This window comes from Mobula birostris, chromosome 3 (genome assembly GCF_030028105.1).
Source record: "Mobula birostris isolate sMobBir1 chromosome 3, sMobBir1.hap1, whole genome shotgun sequence".
Taxonomy (NCBI): domain Eukaryota; kingdom Metazoa; phylum Chordata; class Chondrichthyes; order Myliobatiformes; family Myliobatidae; genus Mobula; species Mobula birostris.
Genome location: NC_092372.1, coordinates 20146309 through 20166501, shown reverse-complemented (window position 1 = coordinate 20166501; position 20193 = coordinate 20146309). Strand labels below are relative to the sequence as shown.

Below are 20193 nucleotides of genomic sequence, written 5' to 3'. Positions count from 1 at the left end.
TCTCCCTCTGTCCCTCTGAATATACCCCTTGCCCATCCTCTGGGTCCCCCCCCCTTGTCTTTCTTCCCGGACCTCCTGTCCCATGATCCTCTCGTATCCCTTTTGCCTATCACCTGTCCAGCTCTTGGCTCCATCCCTCCCCCTCCTGTCTTCTACTTTCAAATCCCTTACTCATTCTTCCTTCAGTTAGTCCTGACGAAGGGTCTCGGCCTGAAACGTCGACGGCACCTCTTCCTACTGATGCTGCCTGGCCTGCTGCGTTCACCAGCAACTTTTATGTGTGTTGATTGAATTTCCAGCATCTGCAGAATTCCTGTTGTTTGGCTTTTTTAAATACTTGTTTTTGTGTCATAATTAAACTATATGCTTATGTGAAAATGTCCATGGTTATTTCTGTTTATTTCATGGCAATAGAAATATATCAGGACTTCGTCAGGATAAATTGTAAAAAGCTTCAGCATTTCAAGAAGGTTGTTAAAATAATGTAATGCTCAAAGGATTTAAATATTGTGTTTTAGCAAGAGAAAAACAAGGATATTGATAATATTAAGTTGACACATGTGATCTATAATGCATCAGCAACTCTCTCTCAGTTTTATATTTGCTAGTTTTATATTTTCTTCTCCAATCGGTGAACTCTGGTCCTCAGGCTCAAGGTGAATCCCAATCATTAGCTGATAGACCAGAATCCCGAGAACAGAACCAAGGAGAGGGGCAAAAATAGGGATCCAAAACCAGTAGTTTCCAGCACTGAAAAAAAACAAAAAGGTAGAGAAACATTAAGACTGAGATTAGAAATCACATCAAATGTACCAAATCAAACAGAATCAAAACTAAATTCATATATATTACATACTGCATTCCTCTAATTACTGCAGAAATCTTATTGCAGTTCTACACACCCTCACCCTACAATTATCTCAATACAACTGGTTTATCTAATAGGAAGACAAATTGGAGTTGGAGGGGAGGAGAAGATGGCGGCGTGACGCAGCACACGCTGCCGCTCTGAAATAATATCGTATTTGTTAAATAGGGGCCATGCACAATCCTGATTTGATGGAGACAGACGTGAAGAAGCACGGAGGAACATCTGGAGAAACTTCTGAAATGCCTGCTTCGCTGCCGCTGCTACTGTGCGATCGAGAATCTCCAGAGGGGAAGGCCACAAATCCACGGCTTTGCCTATTGCCTGTTGCCGGGGCTGGGGTCGAAGCGCTCGGCAGAGATGGTGCTCGGTGCTCAGTGTCGGAGGGCTGGTCGGAGGCTCGAAGTTTTCGGACGGACTCAGAGTCGGACTGTGGTCGGGTGCTTCCAGGATGCTGCATTGGCAAGTTTGCAGCGCTGGAAGCTCATGGCAGGGAGATTTTCTCCCTTCAACCGTCTGCGTGAGATGATGGGACTTTCGAAAGACTTTGAGACTTTTTTTTACCGTGCCATGGTCTGTTCTTCATCAAATTACGGTATTGCTTTGCACTGTTGTAACTATATGTTATAATTATGTGGTTTTTGTCAGTTTTTTTTTAAGTCTTGGTTTGTCTTGTGTTTCTGTGATATCATTCTGGAGGAACAAATTGTATCATTTCTTAATGCATGCATTACTAAATGACAATAAAAGAGGACTGCGTGTCCTCATAATCCAAATTGCGAATGCTATTGTAGCATTTATTTTTCATCTATGGTTCAGCAAGGACTAGATGGGCTGAAGGACCTATTTCTGTGCTGTACTTTTTTTTATGATTCTATGACTCTACTCTTGTTTCCTGTTTTTTTTTGCTGTTCACCATGAGACACCCAATGAGTACCTCGTTTTCAGTAACGTAACAACCAGCTACTGGTCATCCTCCATGGTAGAAAGGTAGATGTTTTTCAAAGTTCAAAGCAAATTTATTATCAAAGTGCATATATGTTACCATATACTAACTTGAGATTCATTGTGTCTTGAACTGTCTGCAATATAGCACTCCTAGTACTTAAACATTAATACAGAGTCAACTAACTGCAAAAGGCTCAATAATCCATATCGTGATAAATAAATAAGCAAATAAACATGGAACACTTCTGCTTTCTGCGGCATCTCCAGGTGAATGCTAGATCTAAGCCATTTTGCTGACCAATCAACCAGCCTGATAAAGCATACTTAAATACAGTGGATTCTGGTAGTTGGGCCCCCGGTTAATCGGGACAGATGCTTATTTGGGACGACCCTTAAAGAACAAGAACACGTGGAGAAGATTCCCTTTGTTTATTTGGGACTCTTGGCCAATTAATTGGGGCAGTAGACTGTTGCTGAACAGTTTTTAACGAACATCACTTGTGTGACCACGATACCACACTTCGAGAAAACATGTCAGTTGCATCTGCTTGTGTTCAAAAAGCAGCGGGTTCTTTTGTCATTGGTAGTTGGCGAGAACTATGCAGTGAGACAACTTAGAATTGTTTTGCTCACGGCAGTTTCAATCAATCGAGCTTGGATGCCAAAAACAAGTTAGGATCTACAAAGAATTTGAAAGTTACAATCATCTTGAATGCCTCTGTGTAAATGAAGATTTGGAGGGTGCAATCATCAACAGCATTGTATGAAGGCCGTCCAGTATCTGCACTAGGTGTCTGCGCTGATTTTGTTCATTTGCAGTCAAAAGAATGTTATGCAGATGGATTCCTCCATCAGTAAGTATTAGAACCTATACACAGTTTTGTCGTGTTTATTCTGTATTTCCTTTAAACATTTTTAACTATTTCCATTAAACTGACTAAATAGGTCAGCTGCTTAACTGGGCCAAATATACCGGTCCTGATGTGTCCCAATTAACCAGGATCCACTGTAATTAGCTTTTTGTTTTTTGCAATCTGAACACCACTAATTTCATTTCTCGTCCATGCCTAATAGTCCTTGAGATCATATTATTAAACCCAACCACCATCATCAACTGTTATGCTCCTTCAGGAGAAGACACTCTCTTAAAGATAATGCTTTTGGTGAGGGAGTTCCAGGATTCATACTCAGTGACAATGAAGGAAAATATTATATCTCCAAGTCAAGTTGGTTTCCAACTGCATTTTGTGGTGTTTCTGTGCACCTGAAGCTCTCGGAGGTAGAGGTTATGGATTTGGGACGTGCAGTCAGAGTAATTGAGGCCAGTAACGCAGTGCATTTTATAGACAGTACATGCTGCAACTATTGTTGCAATCATCTAGACGCAATGTAGAACTCCCCAATTTTAAAGCAATTTGCTTTTTCTGTCTGTATTGGAACATTTCTGCTGTAAATTATCCATTTGCGCTATTAACTTAGAAAGAAACATAGAAAAACCTACAGCACAATACAGGCCCTCCAGCCCACGATACTGTGCCAAACATGTACTTATTTTAGAAATTACCTCAGGTTACCTAAAGCCCTCTATTTTTCTATGCTCCATGTACCTATCCAGGAGTCTCTTCAAAGACCCTATCGTATCCGCTTCCACCACAGTCGCCAGCAGCCCATTCCACGCACTCACCAATCTCGGCGTAAAAAACTTGGCCTTGACATCTCCTCTGTACCTACTTCCAAGCACTTTAAAACTGTGCCCTCTCGTGTTAGCCATTTCAGCCCTGGGAAAAAGCCTTTGACTATCGACATGATCAATGCCTCTCATCATCTTATACACCTCTATCAGGTCACCTCTCATCCTCCGTCACTCTAAGGAGAAAAGGACAAGTTCTCTCAACCTATTCTCATTGGGCGTTCTCCCCGATCCAGGTAACATTCTTGTAAATCTCCTCTGCACCCTTTCTATGGTTTCCACATCTTTCCTGTAGTGAGGTGACCAGAACTGAGCACAATACTCCAAGTGGGGTCTGACCAGGGTCCGATAAAGCTGTAACATTACCTCTCAGCTCCTAAACTCAATCCCACGGTTGATGAAGGCCAATACACCGTATGCCTTTATAACCACAGAGTTAACCTGCTCAGCAGCTTTGAGTGTCCTATGGACTCAGACCCCATGATCCATCTGATCCTCCAGACTGCCAAGGGTCTTACCATTAATACTATATTCTGCCATCATATTTGACCTACCAAAATGAACCACCTCACACTTATCTGGGTTGAACTCCATCTGCCACTTCTCAGCCCAGTTTTGCATCCTATCGATATCCCGCTGTAACCTCTGACAGCCTTCCACAGTATCCACGACACCCCAAACTCTGTGTCATCAGCAAACTTACTAACCCATCCCTCCACTTCCTCATCTAGGTCACTTATAAAAATCACGAAGAGAAGGGGTCCCAGAATAGATCCCTGAGGCACACCACTGGTCACAGAACTCCATGCAGAATATGACCCATCTACAACCACTCTTTGCCTTCTGTGGGCAAGCCAATTCTGGATCCACAAAGCAAGGTCCCCTTGGATCCCATGTCTCTTTACTTTCTCAATAAGCTTTGCATGGGGTAACTTATCAAATGCCTTGCTGAAATCCATATACACTACGTCTACTACTCTACCTTCATCAATGTGTTTAGTCACATCCTCAAAAAATTCAATCAGGCTCGTAAGGCATGATCTGCCTTTGACAAAGCCATGCTGACTATTCCTAATCATATTATGCCTCTCCAAATGTTCATAAATCCCGCCTCTCAGGATCTTTTCCATCAACTTACCAACCACTGAACTAAGACTCACTGGTCTATAATTTCCTGGGCTATCCCTACTCCCTTTCTTGAATAAGGGACAACATCTGCAACCCTCCAATCCTCCAGAATCTCCCCTGTTCCCATTGATGATGCAAAAGATCATTACCAGAGGCTCAGCAATCTGCTCCCTCACTTCCCACAGTAGCCTGGGGTACATCTCATCCAGTCCCAATGACTTATCCAACTTGATGCTTTCTAAAAGATCCAGCACATCCTTTTTGAACTCTCTCCATTATTTTTAATGGATCTGCTCCACGTATTCCATAGCCATGCGACGAACAATATGGACAAAGAAATGCAAACACCATATAACTGCCCCATTGACATTAGATGTCCTCACCCTATCACAGATGATGTCTTTGTCCTATCATGCTTCCCATCACTTTCTCTATTCTGACAAAGGATCTCCAACCGGAAACATCAACTCTCTCTTTCCACAGATGCTGCCTAACTTGATAAATTTTTCCTGCAGTTTCTATTTATACATAATATTTTCAGCATCTGCAGATTCTTTTTTTTTTGGATTTACTGCCTTCTGTCATGGTGATTTACTCAGGAAGCAGCTGAGATAAATCATCAATTCGGCACGTCTGGTTACAAATGACATTGCCTTATCTTTAAAACTCACACACTGGGCCTCATAAGGATTGAGCCTTCTCTTGTTAAACTGCTTAACTGTCCACCTCTATTCATGATTTGGTCTGTTTGTCATAGGATCACTTAGCTCTGACCATTGCTGCTGGTTTTGCTGATTCGCATGCCTTGCAGTTTAATTAAGTCAACCCCTCACTTTTAGGTGAGCTATGTGCGGTCCCCTGCATGCCCTTCTACATTCCTTGTAAAACTCGGGCTGATTGCCTGGCTTGGTGATGACGGTAGAGTGAGGGATATTCAGGAGGGCTGTGCAGGAGGAAAGCGTTAGATTGATCTTGGAGTAGGTTAAAAGGTCAGTACAACATCATGGGCCAAAGGGCCTGTGCTGTTCTTTGTTTATTTACTTATTTAGAGATACAATGCAAGACAGGCCCTTCTGGCCCAACGAGCTGCACCAACCAGCAACCCACTTATTTAATTCTAGCTTAATCACAGGACAATTTATGATGACCAATTAATCTTCTAACCAGTACGTCCTTTAGACTGTGGGAGGAAACCAGAGCAGCCGGAAGAAAACAATATGCTCACAGGGAAGATGTGCAAACTCCTTACAGATGGTGGTGAAGTTGAACTGTGAACTTTGATGCTCCAAGTTATAATGGCATCATGCTAACTGCTACACCACTGTGGCCGCCTGTTCTATATTTTAAGCTCCAGGTCATGAGGTTATATGTGAAAAGCATAAAACAGCCAAGGTCCAAAGACATTTAAGAATAATTGTTCTCTGTGTAGTTCAGAGCAACACGATGAACTATAACAATGCTCAGGATAAATGAGTTTACTATCTCAGTGTACATATTTATGTATGGCATTACCTGGCTGGATGTGCACAAACATATAAGGAGAGTTTGTTGGCCAGTACCTGCTGGAGTTTAGAAAAATGGGGGTAGATCTCATTGAAGACCATGGAATATTGAAATGCCCAGAGAGAGTGGACATGGAGACAATGTTTCCTATAGTGAGGGAGTCTATGGGCAGAGGGCACAGCCTCAGAATAGGAGGATATCCCTTTAGAACAGAGATGAGGAAGAATTACTTCAGTCGGAAGGTGGTGAATCTCTGCAACTCATTGACAGAAATGGCTGTGGAGGCCAACTCATTTGGGTATATTTAAAGCAAAGGTTGATTGGTAGTTTGATAATTAATTGTGGCATCAAAGTTTATGTGAAGAAGGCAGGAGAATGAGGTTGGGAAACAGAATAAATCAGCCACGATCAACAGATTTAATGAGCTAAGTAGCCTGATTCTGTTCCTATCCTATCATTTTAGATCTCCCCCTCCCCCTCCCACTTTCAAATCTCTTACTAGCTCTTCCTTCAGTTAGTCCTGACGAAGGGTCTCGGCCTGAAACGTCGACTGTACCTCTTCCTAGAGATGCTGCCTGGCCAGCTGCGTTCACCAGCAACTTTGATGTGTGTTGCCTGATTCTATTCCGATGTCTTATGGTCTAAAGATCAAACAAAGGCTTTTCATTGTATCTTGGATCATGTGACAATAATCATCCAACATTGATATCTTAATTAAGTGAGATAATAGGTACAAAGGTTGTGTTCCCTTCGAATGTCAGGGGTAATTTTGCCAAAATTGTTAAGATGCTGAGAAAAAGTTACAGGGCAGTAATTACAGGACACTTAGAAAATGGTGATATAATTAGGCAGAGTCAGCATAATTTTATCAAAAAGAAATCTGTGCGTTTTGAAAAGTGAAGGTTGATAGTTTTTTGATAAGTGAGGAGGTCAACAGTTTCGGGGAGAAGGGGTTCAGAGGAATAAGAAATCAGCCATGACAGAATGGTGGAACAGTCTGGATGGACCAAATAGCCTAACTCTGCTCCTATGATGATGGTGTTAAGAAGTCAGAAATCACATTGCCCTTTATTGCAAGCAGAAATGGAGGACATGTTCAAATGTTTTGACACATGTGCTTTGAAATTTGGTAAGACCACATCTGGAGACCTGAATACAGTACAGTGACAGCTTGCATTTCTCAGGAAGCTTATACTTACCTTGGACTTGGGGCTGTTTTACATTTGCTTTATGGAGAAGGATTAAATAAAACAGGACTATGCTCTGTGGAATTTATGTTGAATACTGAACTCTAAAGTGACTGTCAAAGTGGATACTGAGAGGGTGCATCCAATTGCTAAAGAGACTAGAATCAGGAGCACGAGGATAAGGATCAGCCATTTCGAACTGATGTCAGATGACCACCATCTTGGGAACTGCCTATGTCAGAAAGCTGTGAATAATAGAATTCTATTCAAGACAGAATCTGATAAATTTATGGGTCCAGGGCAATCAAGAGATATGGACATCATGCAGGAAAACAGAGTTCTGGTAGAAGGGCTGTGATTGTCTTATCAAATTATCAAACATGCTTAAAAAGCTCCCTGGCCTACCTAACTCCCCTCTCACCCCTTCTCTTCTCCTCACTGCCCATCACCTCCCTCTGGTTCCCTTCCTCCTTCCCTTTCTTCCATGGCCCACTGTCCTGTCCAATCAGATTCCTTCTTCTTCAGCCCTTTACCTCTTCCACCTACTACCTCCCTGCTTCTTACGTCATCCCCCCTGCCACACCTGGTGTCACCTATGACTTGCCAGCTTGTACTCCCTCCCTTCCTCCCAAAGTTATATTTTGGCTTCTTCTCCCTTCCTCTACTTTCCTGGTGAAGGGTTTCACTCTGAAACATCGGTTGTTTATCCCCTTCCATCAATACTGCCTGACCTGCTGAGTTTCTCCAGCATTTTATGTATGTTACTCCAATTTGCTATGTTTTTTACATATTAAGAAAACACATTTAGAATTAACATCATGGTGTTTAAAAAATAAGAAAAAGCTTACGTAAAGACATCAGCTCCCCAGCCGGCCATTGATGTAAACAAACGAGGTCCGAAGTCTCGTGCAGGGTTCACAGCATAGCCGGAGTTGAATCCCATCGACAAGCCAATTACCAGCACCGTGAATCCAACTGTAAATGCCTCCAGTCCCTTGGGCACTGGGTTGTTCCACTTATCCACTATAGTGAGGATGCAAACGATAAGAGCAGTGGTCCCAATCATCTGCATTTGGTAAAAAGGAAAGGGAATTTCATACTAATGAAGGTTAAAGAGAATCATCATGCTTACGTTCAACACAGAAAATTCTCATTATGAATATAAAATAGTCTAGAGTTTATAGCGGTTATGAAATCAAAGTAACCCCGGTGGGGAAAGCAGTTTTGGAAATTTTACACTTGGAAAGCTCAGTGGGAAATTCCTCAAGACAACACTTCACCTGTGAATTTGCTGGGGTCACCTATTGTGTCCAGTGCTTCTGATGTGGCCTCCTCTACATTGGTGAGACCCATCGTAAATTTGGGAAACCACTTCGTCGAGGTGGAGGAGCAACACATTATATTCCGTCTGGGTAGCCTCTAACCTGATGGCATGAATATCGATTTCTCAAACTTCCGGTCATGCACCTGTCCCCCCACCCTTCCTCTGTTCCCCACTCTGACCTTTTGCCCGTCTATTACTTCCCCCAGGGTCCCCTCCTCTTTCCCTTTCCCCTATGGTCCCCTCTCCTCTCCTATCAGATTCCTTCTTCTCCAGCTCTTGACCTTTCCCACCCGCCTGGCTTCACCTTTCCCCTTCTAGCTATCCTCCCCCTGCTCCCTCCACCTTTTATTCTGGCATCTTCTCCCTTCCGTTTCAGCCCTGAAGAAGGGCCCTGGCCCAAAATGTCAACAATCTATTCATTTCCATTGATGCAACCTGACCCGTTGAGCTCTTCCAGCATTTTGTGTGTGTTGCTTGGGAAATTCTGAAGATGCAACTAAGGATCCAATCAGCCTTTGGAAGCTGCACTGTTGCTGCCATCCAGTTGATGACCCTTGAATGCCAAACTGAACTATATCTTCCATGACATTTTCTAAAACATCTTAAGATTAATTCCACAAGAGCTGAGTTTTATATGGTATATTAATCAATAATTACTGCTTAGCAAACCACATTGCTCCAAAATGTGAATGTTAAGAATATAAGTAATTTCCTTACATTAGTATTTAAAAATACAAAGGAACTTAAAATATATTTTAGGATTAAGAAGTCTATAATATTTCTGCATCTAATTTAAACTGATGTCTTTCTTCTAAAAATTGTTTAAATTCCTGCACCACACTTAAAATGTTAATTAAAGTTTATGTCTTTCTTCTAAAGATTGCTTAAAGCTCTGTACCACATTTAAAATGTTAATTAAAGTTGCTCGCTGGGGGACAAAAGAGAGACTGCAGATGCTGGAAATCCGGAGCAACACGTACAAAAATGCTGGAGGAAATACCAGTGTCCTGATGAAAGGTCTCAGCCCGAAACGTTGACTGTTCATTTCCCTCCTGATGCGTTCCTCCAGCATTTTGCGTGAGTTGCACCAATTAAAATTGCTTTTCACACAGCTCTCTGCAAAACCAAGCTGGGAATATCCCCCACGCTGAGCACCAGAGACACCCCTTCAAACTGATACCAGGCAACTGCAAGTATCAGGAAAGAGTTCGCAACGAAGACTATTACATTAAGGTGAAAGGGATTCACTGTGGCTTCAATATTGATCAGAAAATTGTGGCCCAGTAAATCATCCTAATCTGGGGACTAGATCCCAGAATGTCATAAAATTGGTGTGTTTGATCTATGAATGAGATGCCACAATCAATTTCTCATGTTTAGGATCATCACTACTTTCGTTTGTGTGAGCATCTTAACTTACTAGATTTGGCAGGCTGCCTATATGTTCGGCACATATAGAGTCCAATGGCTTTTTTGTCTGCATTTAAATTTCTCGAATTTCTTTACAGTAGACAAAGCATGTATTTAGAATCATAGAGTCATACAGCTCAGAAACAGGCCCTTCAGCCCATCTGGGGCCAAAGCACAGGATCAAAGTCAGCTGCAAAGAGTTGTAAACTTCGTCAGCTCCAGCATGTGCACTAACCTCCGTATCCAGGATACCTTCAAGGAGCGATGCCTCAGAAAGGCAGCGTCCATCATTCAGGACCCCCACCACCCGGATCATACCTTGTCTCATCGCCCCATTGGGAAGGAGATACAGGAGCCTGAAGGCTTCTTTCCCTCTGCCATTCGTTTTCTGAATGGACATTGAACCCATGAACACTACCTCACTGCTTTTCTAAGTTCTATTTTTGCACTACTTATTTAATTTAACTATTTAATATACATACACTTACTGTAATTTACAGGTTTTTTATATTATCATGTATTGCATTGTACTGCTGCTGCAAAGTTAACAAAATTCACGACACATGCCAGTGATATTAAACCTGATTCTGATGCTGATTCAGACTCTGGTCCATGCCAGCTATGCCCTTCTCGTTGCTGCCATTAGGGAGGAGGTAGAAGGGCCTGAAGAGCTACATTCAATGATTTGGAAACGGCTTCTTCCCCTTCACCATCTGATTTCTGAACAGTTCATGAACTCATGAACACTACCTCATTATTTAGTTCATCTTTGTAATTTATAATAATTGTTATGTCTTTGCACTGTACGGCTGCTGTAAGACTACAAATTTCACATCATATAAGTCAGTGATAATAGATATTCTTCTGATTCTGACGGTCACCCAAACCAGCCCCATTTACCGGTATAGCAGCAATTCGAACAAACGAATACCACTGCCGGAGATCTCACACAGGTTGTTACCTGTATGACACACCCTCCAATCATTCCAATACTTATGTTCAAAAAAGACAAAGGAATGTATTTAATCCTTTATTAGCAACTAGCCAAACATACAATCTTGAAGCGATAAAACTTATGAAACTAAAACTAGCAATATTAAACATACTGAAGCAAAGTTAAAGCGGTCAGCAAAAGATATGCCCAGTTCTAAGCTGTCAAGAACAAATCACGAATGTACAGCTAAACCCTTCACTTCCACCACCCCCTCCCCACCTACATCACTAGTTACCATAATAAACATGCAACAGAGAACACAATGCAGATACAACACAGATGCATAGCTCCTACAGCTAGGTTTTGGCCATAACTTTCTAAAACGTTCCTATCCAAATACCTGTTTGATGAGACCAACCTTAGTACAAACTGCCAGGCTGATTTATTTCTTCTTACATGTGCAAGTGATAATCAAATTTAATTAGCAGATCTGGTTGTCATTGCGTATTAGTATAAAATAAGATCAATGCCAATCAAAAGATGATTAATTTTTCTGTACTCTGACATACTGTCAGAATCTCATTTCCCTGTTTTCTTTTTAACTGAGCCTACCATTTACCCTGACAGTCATGGAACATCGAAACCTGCAGCACATTTGGCCCACAATATTGTGCCATCTATGTAATCTACTCTAGAAACTGCCTAGAGTTTCCCTACTGCAAAGCCCTCTATTTTTCTAAGCCCCATGTACCTATCTAAGAGTCTCTGAAAAGACCCTATTGTATCTACCTCTACCACCATCACTGGCAGTGCATTCCATGCACCCACCACCTCTGTGTGAAAATCTTACCTCTGACATCCCCTCTGTACCTACTTCCAAGCACCTTGAAACTACGCCCCTCATGCTAGCCATTTCAGCCCTGGGAAAAAGCCTCTGGCTATCCACATGATCAAGGCCTCTCATCACCTTATACACCTCTAACAGGTCACCTCTCATCCTCTGTCGCTCCAAAGAGAAAAGTCCAAGTTAACTCACCTATTCTCATTGAGTCAGCAAAACACATTTCCTAGACTCTGTTCAAAGTCTGGAATCAAAAAATATTCTGAAACATTTTGATTACCTTGACAAACTAAAAGGTTTCTTGCTGTTTAATCTCCATGACAACATAATTTACATTTAAATTATTTCTATAACTATTTTTATAATAATATACATCTGTGACAACACATATTGTTTAAAAATGTTTCTGTGGACAAGCTAATTAAAACACTGAAACATGACAGTGTACAGTACACTCAGTGGCCACTTGATTAGATACTGTACACCCTTACACTTGCATGCCAATGCAAATATCTAATCAGCCAATCATGTGCCGGCTACTCAATGCGTAAAGCACACAGACATGGTCAAGAGGTTCAGTTGTTGTTCAGACCCCAAATACCAGAATGGGGAAGAAATTTGATTTAAGTGACTTTGACCATGAAATCATAGTTAGCTTCTATTAGCTATTACCTTGTTTCATGATGTCTCTGAGTGGTGTGAGGCATGGCTAGATCTGTTTCAAATAATTTTCAGTAGAAAATATGTGTGACAATATAGACACATTACATTGCCAGCATGCTGTTAACATGGTGAATTTTGATTTTAGACTTTTGTGATGGATGAGAAATATTGAGATATAAACAGGACAATTCATTATCTCCAATTATCACTTTTGCAGGTCTGGTTCGAGACTCCCACTGCAAAACTAAGAAATGCCATGCAATGTGATTCACATATCTGCATTGCATACCTCCTTGTTCATTCGAATAAGCCTACATTCATATACAAACATAAATTGTATGTAACTATTTTGCCAAATTTGTTTCAATGTTTTTCTTTTGTGGTTATTCTCAGGATTTGACCTGTACTAGCCATGCCCACATTCTCTTCCCATCTTCCATTTCTTTTGACTTATTCAAATTCTAATTCTGTGATTCGAGGATGATGCAATGCATTTTATCTGTGACACAAGAGATTCTGCAGATGCTGGAAATCCAGAGCAGCACACACAAAATTCTGGAGAAACTGACCACCTATAGAGAGGAATAAAGAGTCAACGTTTTGGGCTGAGGCCCTTCATCAGGATTTATCACGAGTCCTCAGACCTCATCTCAAAACATTGAACCTCATTCTCTCCATGGATGCTGCCTGACCTGTTGAGTTCCTCCAGCAGTTTTATCTGTGAATTATCTGATGATACCATACACCCACATGAGCTGTTAACAGAAATTAGCCGAGGGAAATATTAGAAAGATTTCTTTACAATTAGCCCATTTATTTACAATTTCACTCAGCCCTTAGATAAGAGGTTACATGATACAGCATGTAAAATGAAATGTAATACTTTTTTTTTGCTTGCTCACCTGGTCAAAAAAGCCATTGGTTGGACTTAAGTGTTCAGATGGGTATGTAGCAAAAATTCCAGCTGTGGCATTAGGACCATAAACTAATAGTTTGTCTTGACCACTAAAGTCCCACAAAGCATCTAGAATGACATCCAGTTGAGTAGAAATTATTTCATGAATCCAATTTCCAGTCTTGTCAGAGATTAAACAACACAATAGACTTAATAATTCAACAAAATTCAATTACAGCTGAAACTATGAAAATGACCATCAATGGAAATAAATGCAGAAAATACACAGAATACCAGTATTTACCTCCTTGTATTTTTACTTACAGATGGAGCATAGAATAGGCCTTCCTGGCCCAATGAACCACTGCGACCAGCAGCCCACCTGTTCATCCCTAGCCTCTCGTCCCTCTGCCTCCCTATTCCCCATAACCCTTCATTCCCCTGCCTGGGCAGAGAAATCCACATATTCACTACTCTCCGGAAAAAATAGTTTCTCCTCATCTCCATCCTAAATCTATTCCCACCAACCTTGAGGTTCTGTCCCTTAGTTCAGGGGTTTCCAACATTTTTTATGCCATTGGCCAATAAGTACATCTGTGGACATGAGGATGGGAACCCCCTACCTTAGTTCCTGTCTCAATTACCAGTAGAAGCAATTTTGCTGCCTCCATTTTATCTAACCCATTCATAATTTTATATATTTCTGTCAGATCCCCTCTCTACAGGAGGACTGGAGGGGAGGACTATATTTCAATAGGAGTTTGAGGAGAATTGGTATGTCACCAAGGACACTCGCGAAGTTCTCGAAGTACTATGGAGAGCATTCTAACTGGTTGCATCATCATCTGGTATTAAGGTGCCACTGCAGAGGATTGGAAAAACCTGCAAAAAGTTGTAAACTCCGTCAGCACCATGGGTACTAACCTCCCCAACATCCAGGACACCTTCAAAATGTGATGCCTAAAAAAGGCTGCATCCATCATTAAGGACCATATCACCCAGGACATGCCCTCTTCTCATTGCTACCATCAAGGTGGAGGTACGGGAGCCTGAAGACACACACTCAACGTTTCAGGAACAGCTTCTTCCCATGTGTCATCAAATTTCTGAATGGACAATGAGCGCATGAACACTACCTTAGTATTTTTCCTCTCTTTTTGCACTTTTTATTTAATTTTCTTCTGTTATAACCACTTCTTATTGCAATTTATAGTTTTTATGATAATGTACTGCTGCTGCAAAACAACAAATTTCATGACATATGCCAGTGATATTAAACCTGATTCCGATTCTGACATGAGGCCTCGCTAGCTACAAGAGAGAGATGGACAGGATGTGCAGGCTTCTGCAAGATGCCTCTGCCTGCCTGCAAGTGCAAAACACCCTTCCTTCTTTGGTCTACCTCCTTTACAAGGCGCAGAGCGAGAGACAGAGACTGTGTGGCGCGCCACTCCTCACACAGACATTTTCACAGTATTTTTCCCTTTACTTTATGAGGTCGAGTTGCGATCGTGACACTCAACCCGGCACGGATGGAAAGCATTCTCGGGAGCAGACCCGACTGGTTTTGAACCTGGGAACCTCTGCTCCTGGGTCCAGCACCAATGTCGTTGTGCCACCAGCCGGCCCTACTTTTCATGTTCTTATGAAGTAGGTAGAAAAAAAACTTTCTCAATGCTTCATAAAAATTATTTCCATTCAGTGCTTGAGTCATAGACCTGCCACTATTTACCTCTGCTCCTCCAAGATCAAAACTGCAATCTAAAAGCAGTCTTTTACACAAGTATGTTCGGAAAACACCCGTTCAGCACTGTTTTTCATCCTTTCGACAAAATATTGTGTTCAGTCCTGGTCAGAGGGAATGTGGAAGCTTCAGAGGGGGTGCAAAGAAGATTCAACAGGATGATGCCTGAATTAGGGAGCATATCTTATGAAGATATTTTGAGCCAGCTTTCTTTAGAGCAAAGGAGGATGAGAGATGACTTGATAGAGGTGGATAAGTTGATAAGAGGCATAGATTGAGTAGATAGACAGAGACTTTTTCTCAGGGCCGAAATGGCAAATACCAGGTGGGCATAATTCTCAGGTGATTGGAGGAAAGTCCAGGGGGTGGGGTCAGAGGTATGTTTTTTTGGAGAGAAAGGTTACATTGATTTCAGAGTAGGTTAAAGGGTCAGCAAAAAGTTGTGGGCTGAAGGACCGCTGCCGTGCTGTACTATTCTACTGTATGTTCTGTGTTTGAACCCTTAATTGTTCTCAATGAATTGTAGACATCTAGGCAGATACCAAGTGAATATTGAGAGACAGAGGGATTGTTGGCTTTAGGTGTAGAATACTTATTTTTCTAGTACTTTAACTATCCTATGCTTGCTTATAATTCCTATATAATCACCTATATACATGTAACTGTTCAGTAAATTTTCTACTAATTGTATAACCGATTCTGAATTTTCTTTTTTTTTATTTTATTTTTATTTGGATAAGGCATTCACAAGTAATACGCAAACTTTCTTTTACATACATAACCTTTTCCATTCTTATGTGAGTAAATCTATATTAATTTGTACATTCACAAGTGCACATTGAGATAATATAGAAAATAATTAGGCACTCAAATAGATGTTTATGTGCAATTGTAATTCCACTCTATTAAACTAAATAACGATAATAGTTGTTATAAAAATATTAATAATAATGGTTGAATACTAATTTCCATGTATCTCTTCTGCTCCATTTCTTTCTGGTCCAAAATTTCCCCAGATCTTTTCTTTACTTGTGTTAATTCCACATTTTCCAAAAAAAAGAACAGTAAACATTCGAGCCAAGGGTGCTTACATTAACACTATCACTATGTTGGTGAGACAAACAGTATAAGCCATTAGGAGAGTCATCTAAAGTCTGCTCGCTCTGGGGTTATAAATTCAATCCATCTATTCCAAATTTGATAAAATTTTTCCTTTTGAATTCTCAGAGAGTAGGTCATCTTTTCCATTTTAAATATTTCCAAAATGATTTCATGCCAATCTTCTAATGTAGGTGATGTTGGATTTAACCACTTTCTGGTGATTGATATCTTACTTGCCACAAAAGGGCCTTCTGCAGCTTTATATCTTTCTTCCGTTCCAAACACAATACATGCCCCAAGTAGAGAGTCTCAAAGTTCAGAGGTATCTGAGTCTTAAATACCTTAACTAATGTTCTGTGAATACCTTCCCAATATAAACTTAATTTAGGGCAATCCCAAAAAATGATTTGCCTCCTTGGAGCCGCACCTTCTCCAACACGCCACATTTGTGTCTTTATATTTTTCCTGGTATGGGGTCTTGAAGTGTCTTATAATATTTTTCCAACTATGTTCTCTCCAGATCAAAGAGTTAGTCGAAGACCACTGGAGCTGCATATTTTCCCCCAAGCCTCCTCTGAAAGTACCAACCCCACTTCTTTCTCCCACTTCTCTTTAATATACAATGTGTTTTCATTTTTGGCATAAGAGAGGGCATTATATAATCGAGAAATTGATCTACTTGGTATTGAACTGTAAGCCGAATTCAGAATCTAGAAAAATTCTAATTCTACTGTTGATAAGTCTGTATATCTACAACTCTGGTTAACATGATGTCGTACTTGAAGGTACCTAAAAAAGTCATTGTGTTCTAGGCCATGTTTGTCCTGCAGGAATTGAAAACTTTGTAACACACTTTTATGTGTGAATGAGAAGTAGGTTGTAAGACCTTTCTTTATCCACAGTTCAAATCTTTTACCTCGTCTGCTGGGAAGAAAGTCGGTATCATAAGCACACCATCTGAAAAGTTTTAACATGTTATTGATTCCACATGAATTAACCACCTTCTGCCATACTTTTAATGTGAGATTTATCCAGCTGTTTTTAATCTTTTTCAATTGGGCCATCAATCCTTTGTCAGCTACTGAGGCCTGTAGAGGAAAACTGGGTGGAACTGAGGAATGGGAAAGGTGTGGTAACACTTATAGAGGTGTATTATAGACCACCTACTGGGGAGCGAGAATTGGAGGAGCAAATTTGTAAGGAGGTAGTAGATATTTGTAGTAAGCACAAGGTTGTGATTGTGGGAGATTTTAATTTTCCACACATAGACTGGGAAGCCCATACTGTAAAAGGGCTGGATGATTTGGAGTTTGTAAAATGTGTGCAGGATAGTTTTTTGCAGCAATACATAGAGGTACCAACTAGAGAAGGGGCAGTGTTGGATATCCTGTTAGGGAATGAGATAGGTCAGGTGACGGAGGTATGTGTTGGGGAGCACTTCGGGTCCAGTGATCACAATGCCATTAGTTTCAATATAATTATGGAGAAGGATAGGTCTGGACCCAGGGTTGAGATTTTTGATTGGAGAAAGGCTAACTTTGAGGAGATGCGAAAGGATTTAGAAGGAGTAGATTGGGACAATTTGTTTTATGGGAAGGATGTAATAGAGAAATGGAGGTCATTTAAAGGTGAAATTTTGAGGGTACAGAATCTTTGTGTTCCTGTTAGATTGAAAGGAAAGGTTAAAAGTTTGAGAGGGCCATGGTTTTCAAGGGATATTGGAAACTTGGTTCAGAAAAAGAGAGATATCTACAATAAATATAGGCAGCATGGAGTAAATGAGGTGATCAAGGAATATAAAGAATGTAGAAAGAATCTTAAGAAAGAAATTAGAAAAGCTAAAAGGAGATACGAGGTTGCTTTGGCAAGTAAGGTGAAAATAAATCCAAGGGGTTTCTATAGTTATATTAATAGCAAAAGGATAGTGAGGGATAAAATTGGTCCCTCAGAGAATCAGAGTGGACAGCTATGTGTGGAACCAAAAGAGATGGGGGAGATTTTGAACAATTTCTTTTCTTCAGTATTCACTAAGGAGAAGGATATTGAATTGTGTAAGGTAAGGGAAACAGTTAGGGAAGTTATGGAAACTATGATGATTAAAGAAGAGGAAGTACTGACACTTTTAAGGAATATAAAAGTGGATAAGTCTCCGGGTCCTGACAGGATATTCCCTAGGACCTTGAGGGAAGTTAGTGTAGAAATAGCAGGGGCTCTGACAGAAAGATTTCAAATGTCATTAGAAACGGGGATGGTGTTGGAAGGTTAGCGTATTGTTCATGTTGTTCCATTGTTTAAAAAAGGTTAACCAAACTTACAGGTTGGCCTGTAAGTTTGAAGTCAGTGGTGGGTAAATCAATGGAAAGTATTCTTAGAGATGGTATATATAATTATCTGGATAAACAGGGTCTGATTAGGAACAGTCAACATGGATTTGTGCGTGGAAGGTCATATTTGACAAATCTTATTGAATTTTTTGAAGAGGTTACTAGAAAGTTGATGAGGGTAAAGCGGTGGATGTTGTCTATATGGACTTCAGTAAGGCCTTTGACAAAGTTCCACACGGAAGGTTAGTTAGGAAGGTTCAATCATTAGGTATTAATATTGAAGTAGTAAAATGGATTCAACAGTGGCTGGATGGGAGACGCCAGAGAGTAGTGGTGGATAACTGTTTGTCAGATTGGAGGCCGGTGACTCGTGGTGTGCCTCAGGGATCTGTACTGGGTCCAATGTTGTTTGTCATATACATTAATGATCTGGATGATGGGATGGTAAATTGGATTAGTAAGTATGCAGATGATACTAAGATAGGTGGCATTGTGGATAATGAAGTAGGTTTTCAAAGCTTGCAGAGAGATTTAGGCCAGTTAGAAGAGGGGGCTGAAAGATGGCAGATGGAGTTTAATGCTGATAAGTGTGAGGTGCTACATTTTGGTAGGACTAATCAAAATAGGACATACATGGTAAATGGTAGGGCATTGAAGAATGCTGTAGAACAGAGGGATCTAGTAATAATGGTGCATAGTTCCCTGAAGGTGGAATCTCATGTGGATAGGGTGGTGAAGAAAGCTTTTGGTAAGCTGGCCTTTATAAATCAGAGCATTGAGTATAGGAGTTGAGATGAAATGTTAAAATTGTACAAGGCATTGGTAAGGCCAAATTTGGAGTATTGTGTACAGTTGTGGTCACCGAATTATAGGAAAGATGTCAACAAAATAGAGAGAGTACAGAGAAGATTTACTGGAATGTTACCTGGGTTTCAGCACCTAGGTTACAGAGAAAGGTTGAGCATGTTGGGTCTTTATCCTTTGGAGTGTAGAAGGTTGAGGGGGGACTGAATAGAGGTACTTAAAATTATGAGGGGGATAGATAGAGTTGACGTGGATAGGCTTTTTCCATTGAGAGTAGCAGAAATTCGAACAAGAGGACATGAATTGAGAGTTAGGGGGCAAAAGTTTAGGGGTAACATGAGGGGGAACTTCTTTACTCAGAGAGTGGTAGCTGTGTGGAACGAGCTTCCAGTAGAAGTGGTAGAGGCAGGCTCGATATTGTCATTTAAAGTGAAATTGGATAGCTATATGGACAGGAAAGGAATGGAGGGTTATGGGCTGAGTGCAGGTCGGTGGGACTAGGTGAGAGTAAGCATTCGGCACAGACTAGAAGGGCTGAGGTGGCCTGTTTCCGTACTGTAATTGTTATATGGTTAGCTGTCAATCAATCCAATTTCTATTTCCTTCCATCTAGCCTTATAGTCCCTGCTGCACCAATATAACAGAGGGGTTATCTGTGAAGCATAAAAATAATTTCTCAAACAAGGAAGTGCCATACCTCCTCCTTGATTCTGAATTTTCTAGAAGCTTCTTCGTTTTTCCACAGCAGGTGTCACACCACTTGAATGTGACTATTATAGAGGTCATCACTGGAATGTTATTATGAGTATGAGATGACCACAACTTTTTT

The 20193-nt window shown here is 40.8% G+C and overlaps 1 protein-coding gene across 2 annotated transcripts in view; it reads right to left on the bottom strand.

Annotated features, from left to right (window-relative positions):
* Positions 1-382: 382 nt before the first annotated feature.
* LOC140194928 (aquaporin-3-like) overlaps positions 383-20193 on the bottom strand; it is a 32818-nt gene continuing 13007 nt past the window's right edge. For both annotated transcript variants that reach the window (XM_072252340.1, XM_072252341.1), the window contains 3 exons: positions 13399-13520; positions 8173-8390; positions 383-750 (listed from right to left, as the gene is read on the bottom strand). In XM_072252340.1, the coding sequence (XP_072108441.1) occupies positions 576-750; positions 8173-8390; positions 13399-13520 (515 nt within the window). In that variant the 3' untranslated portion in view covers positions 383-575. The remainder of the gene's footprint in view (positions 751-8172; positions 8391-13398; positions 13521-20193) is intronic.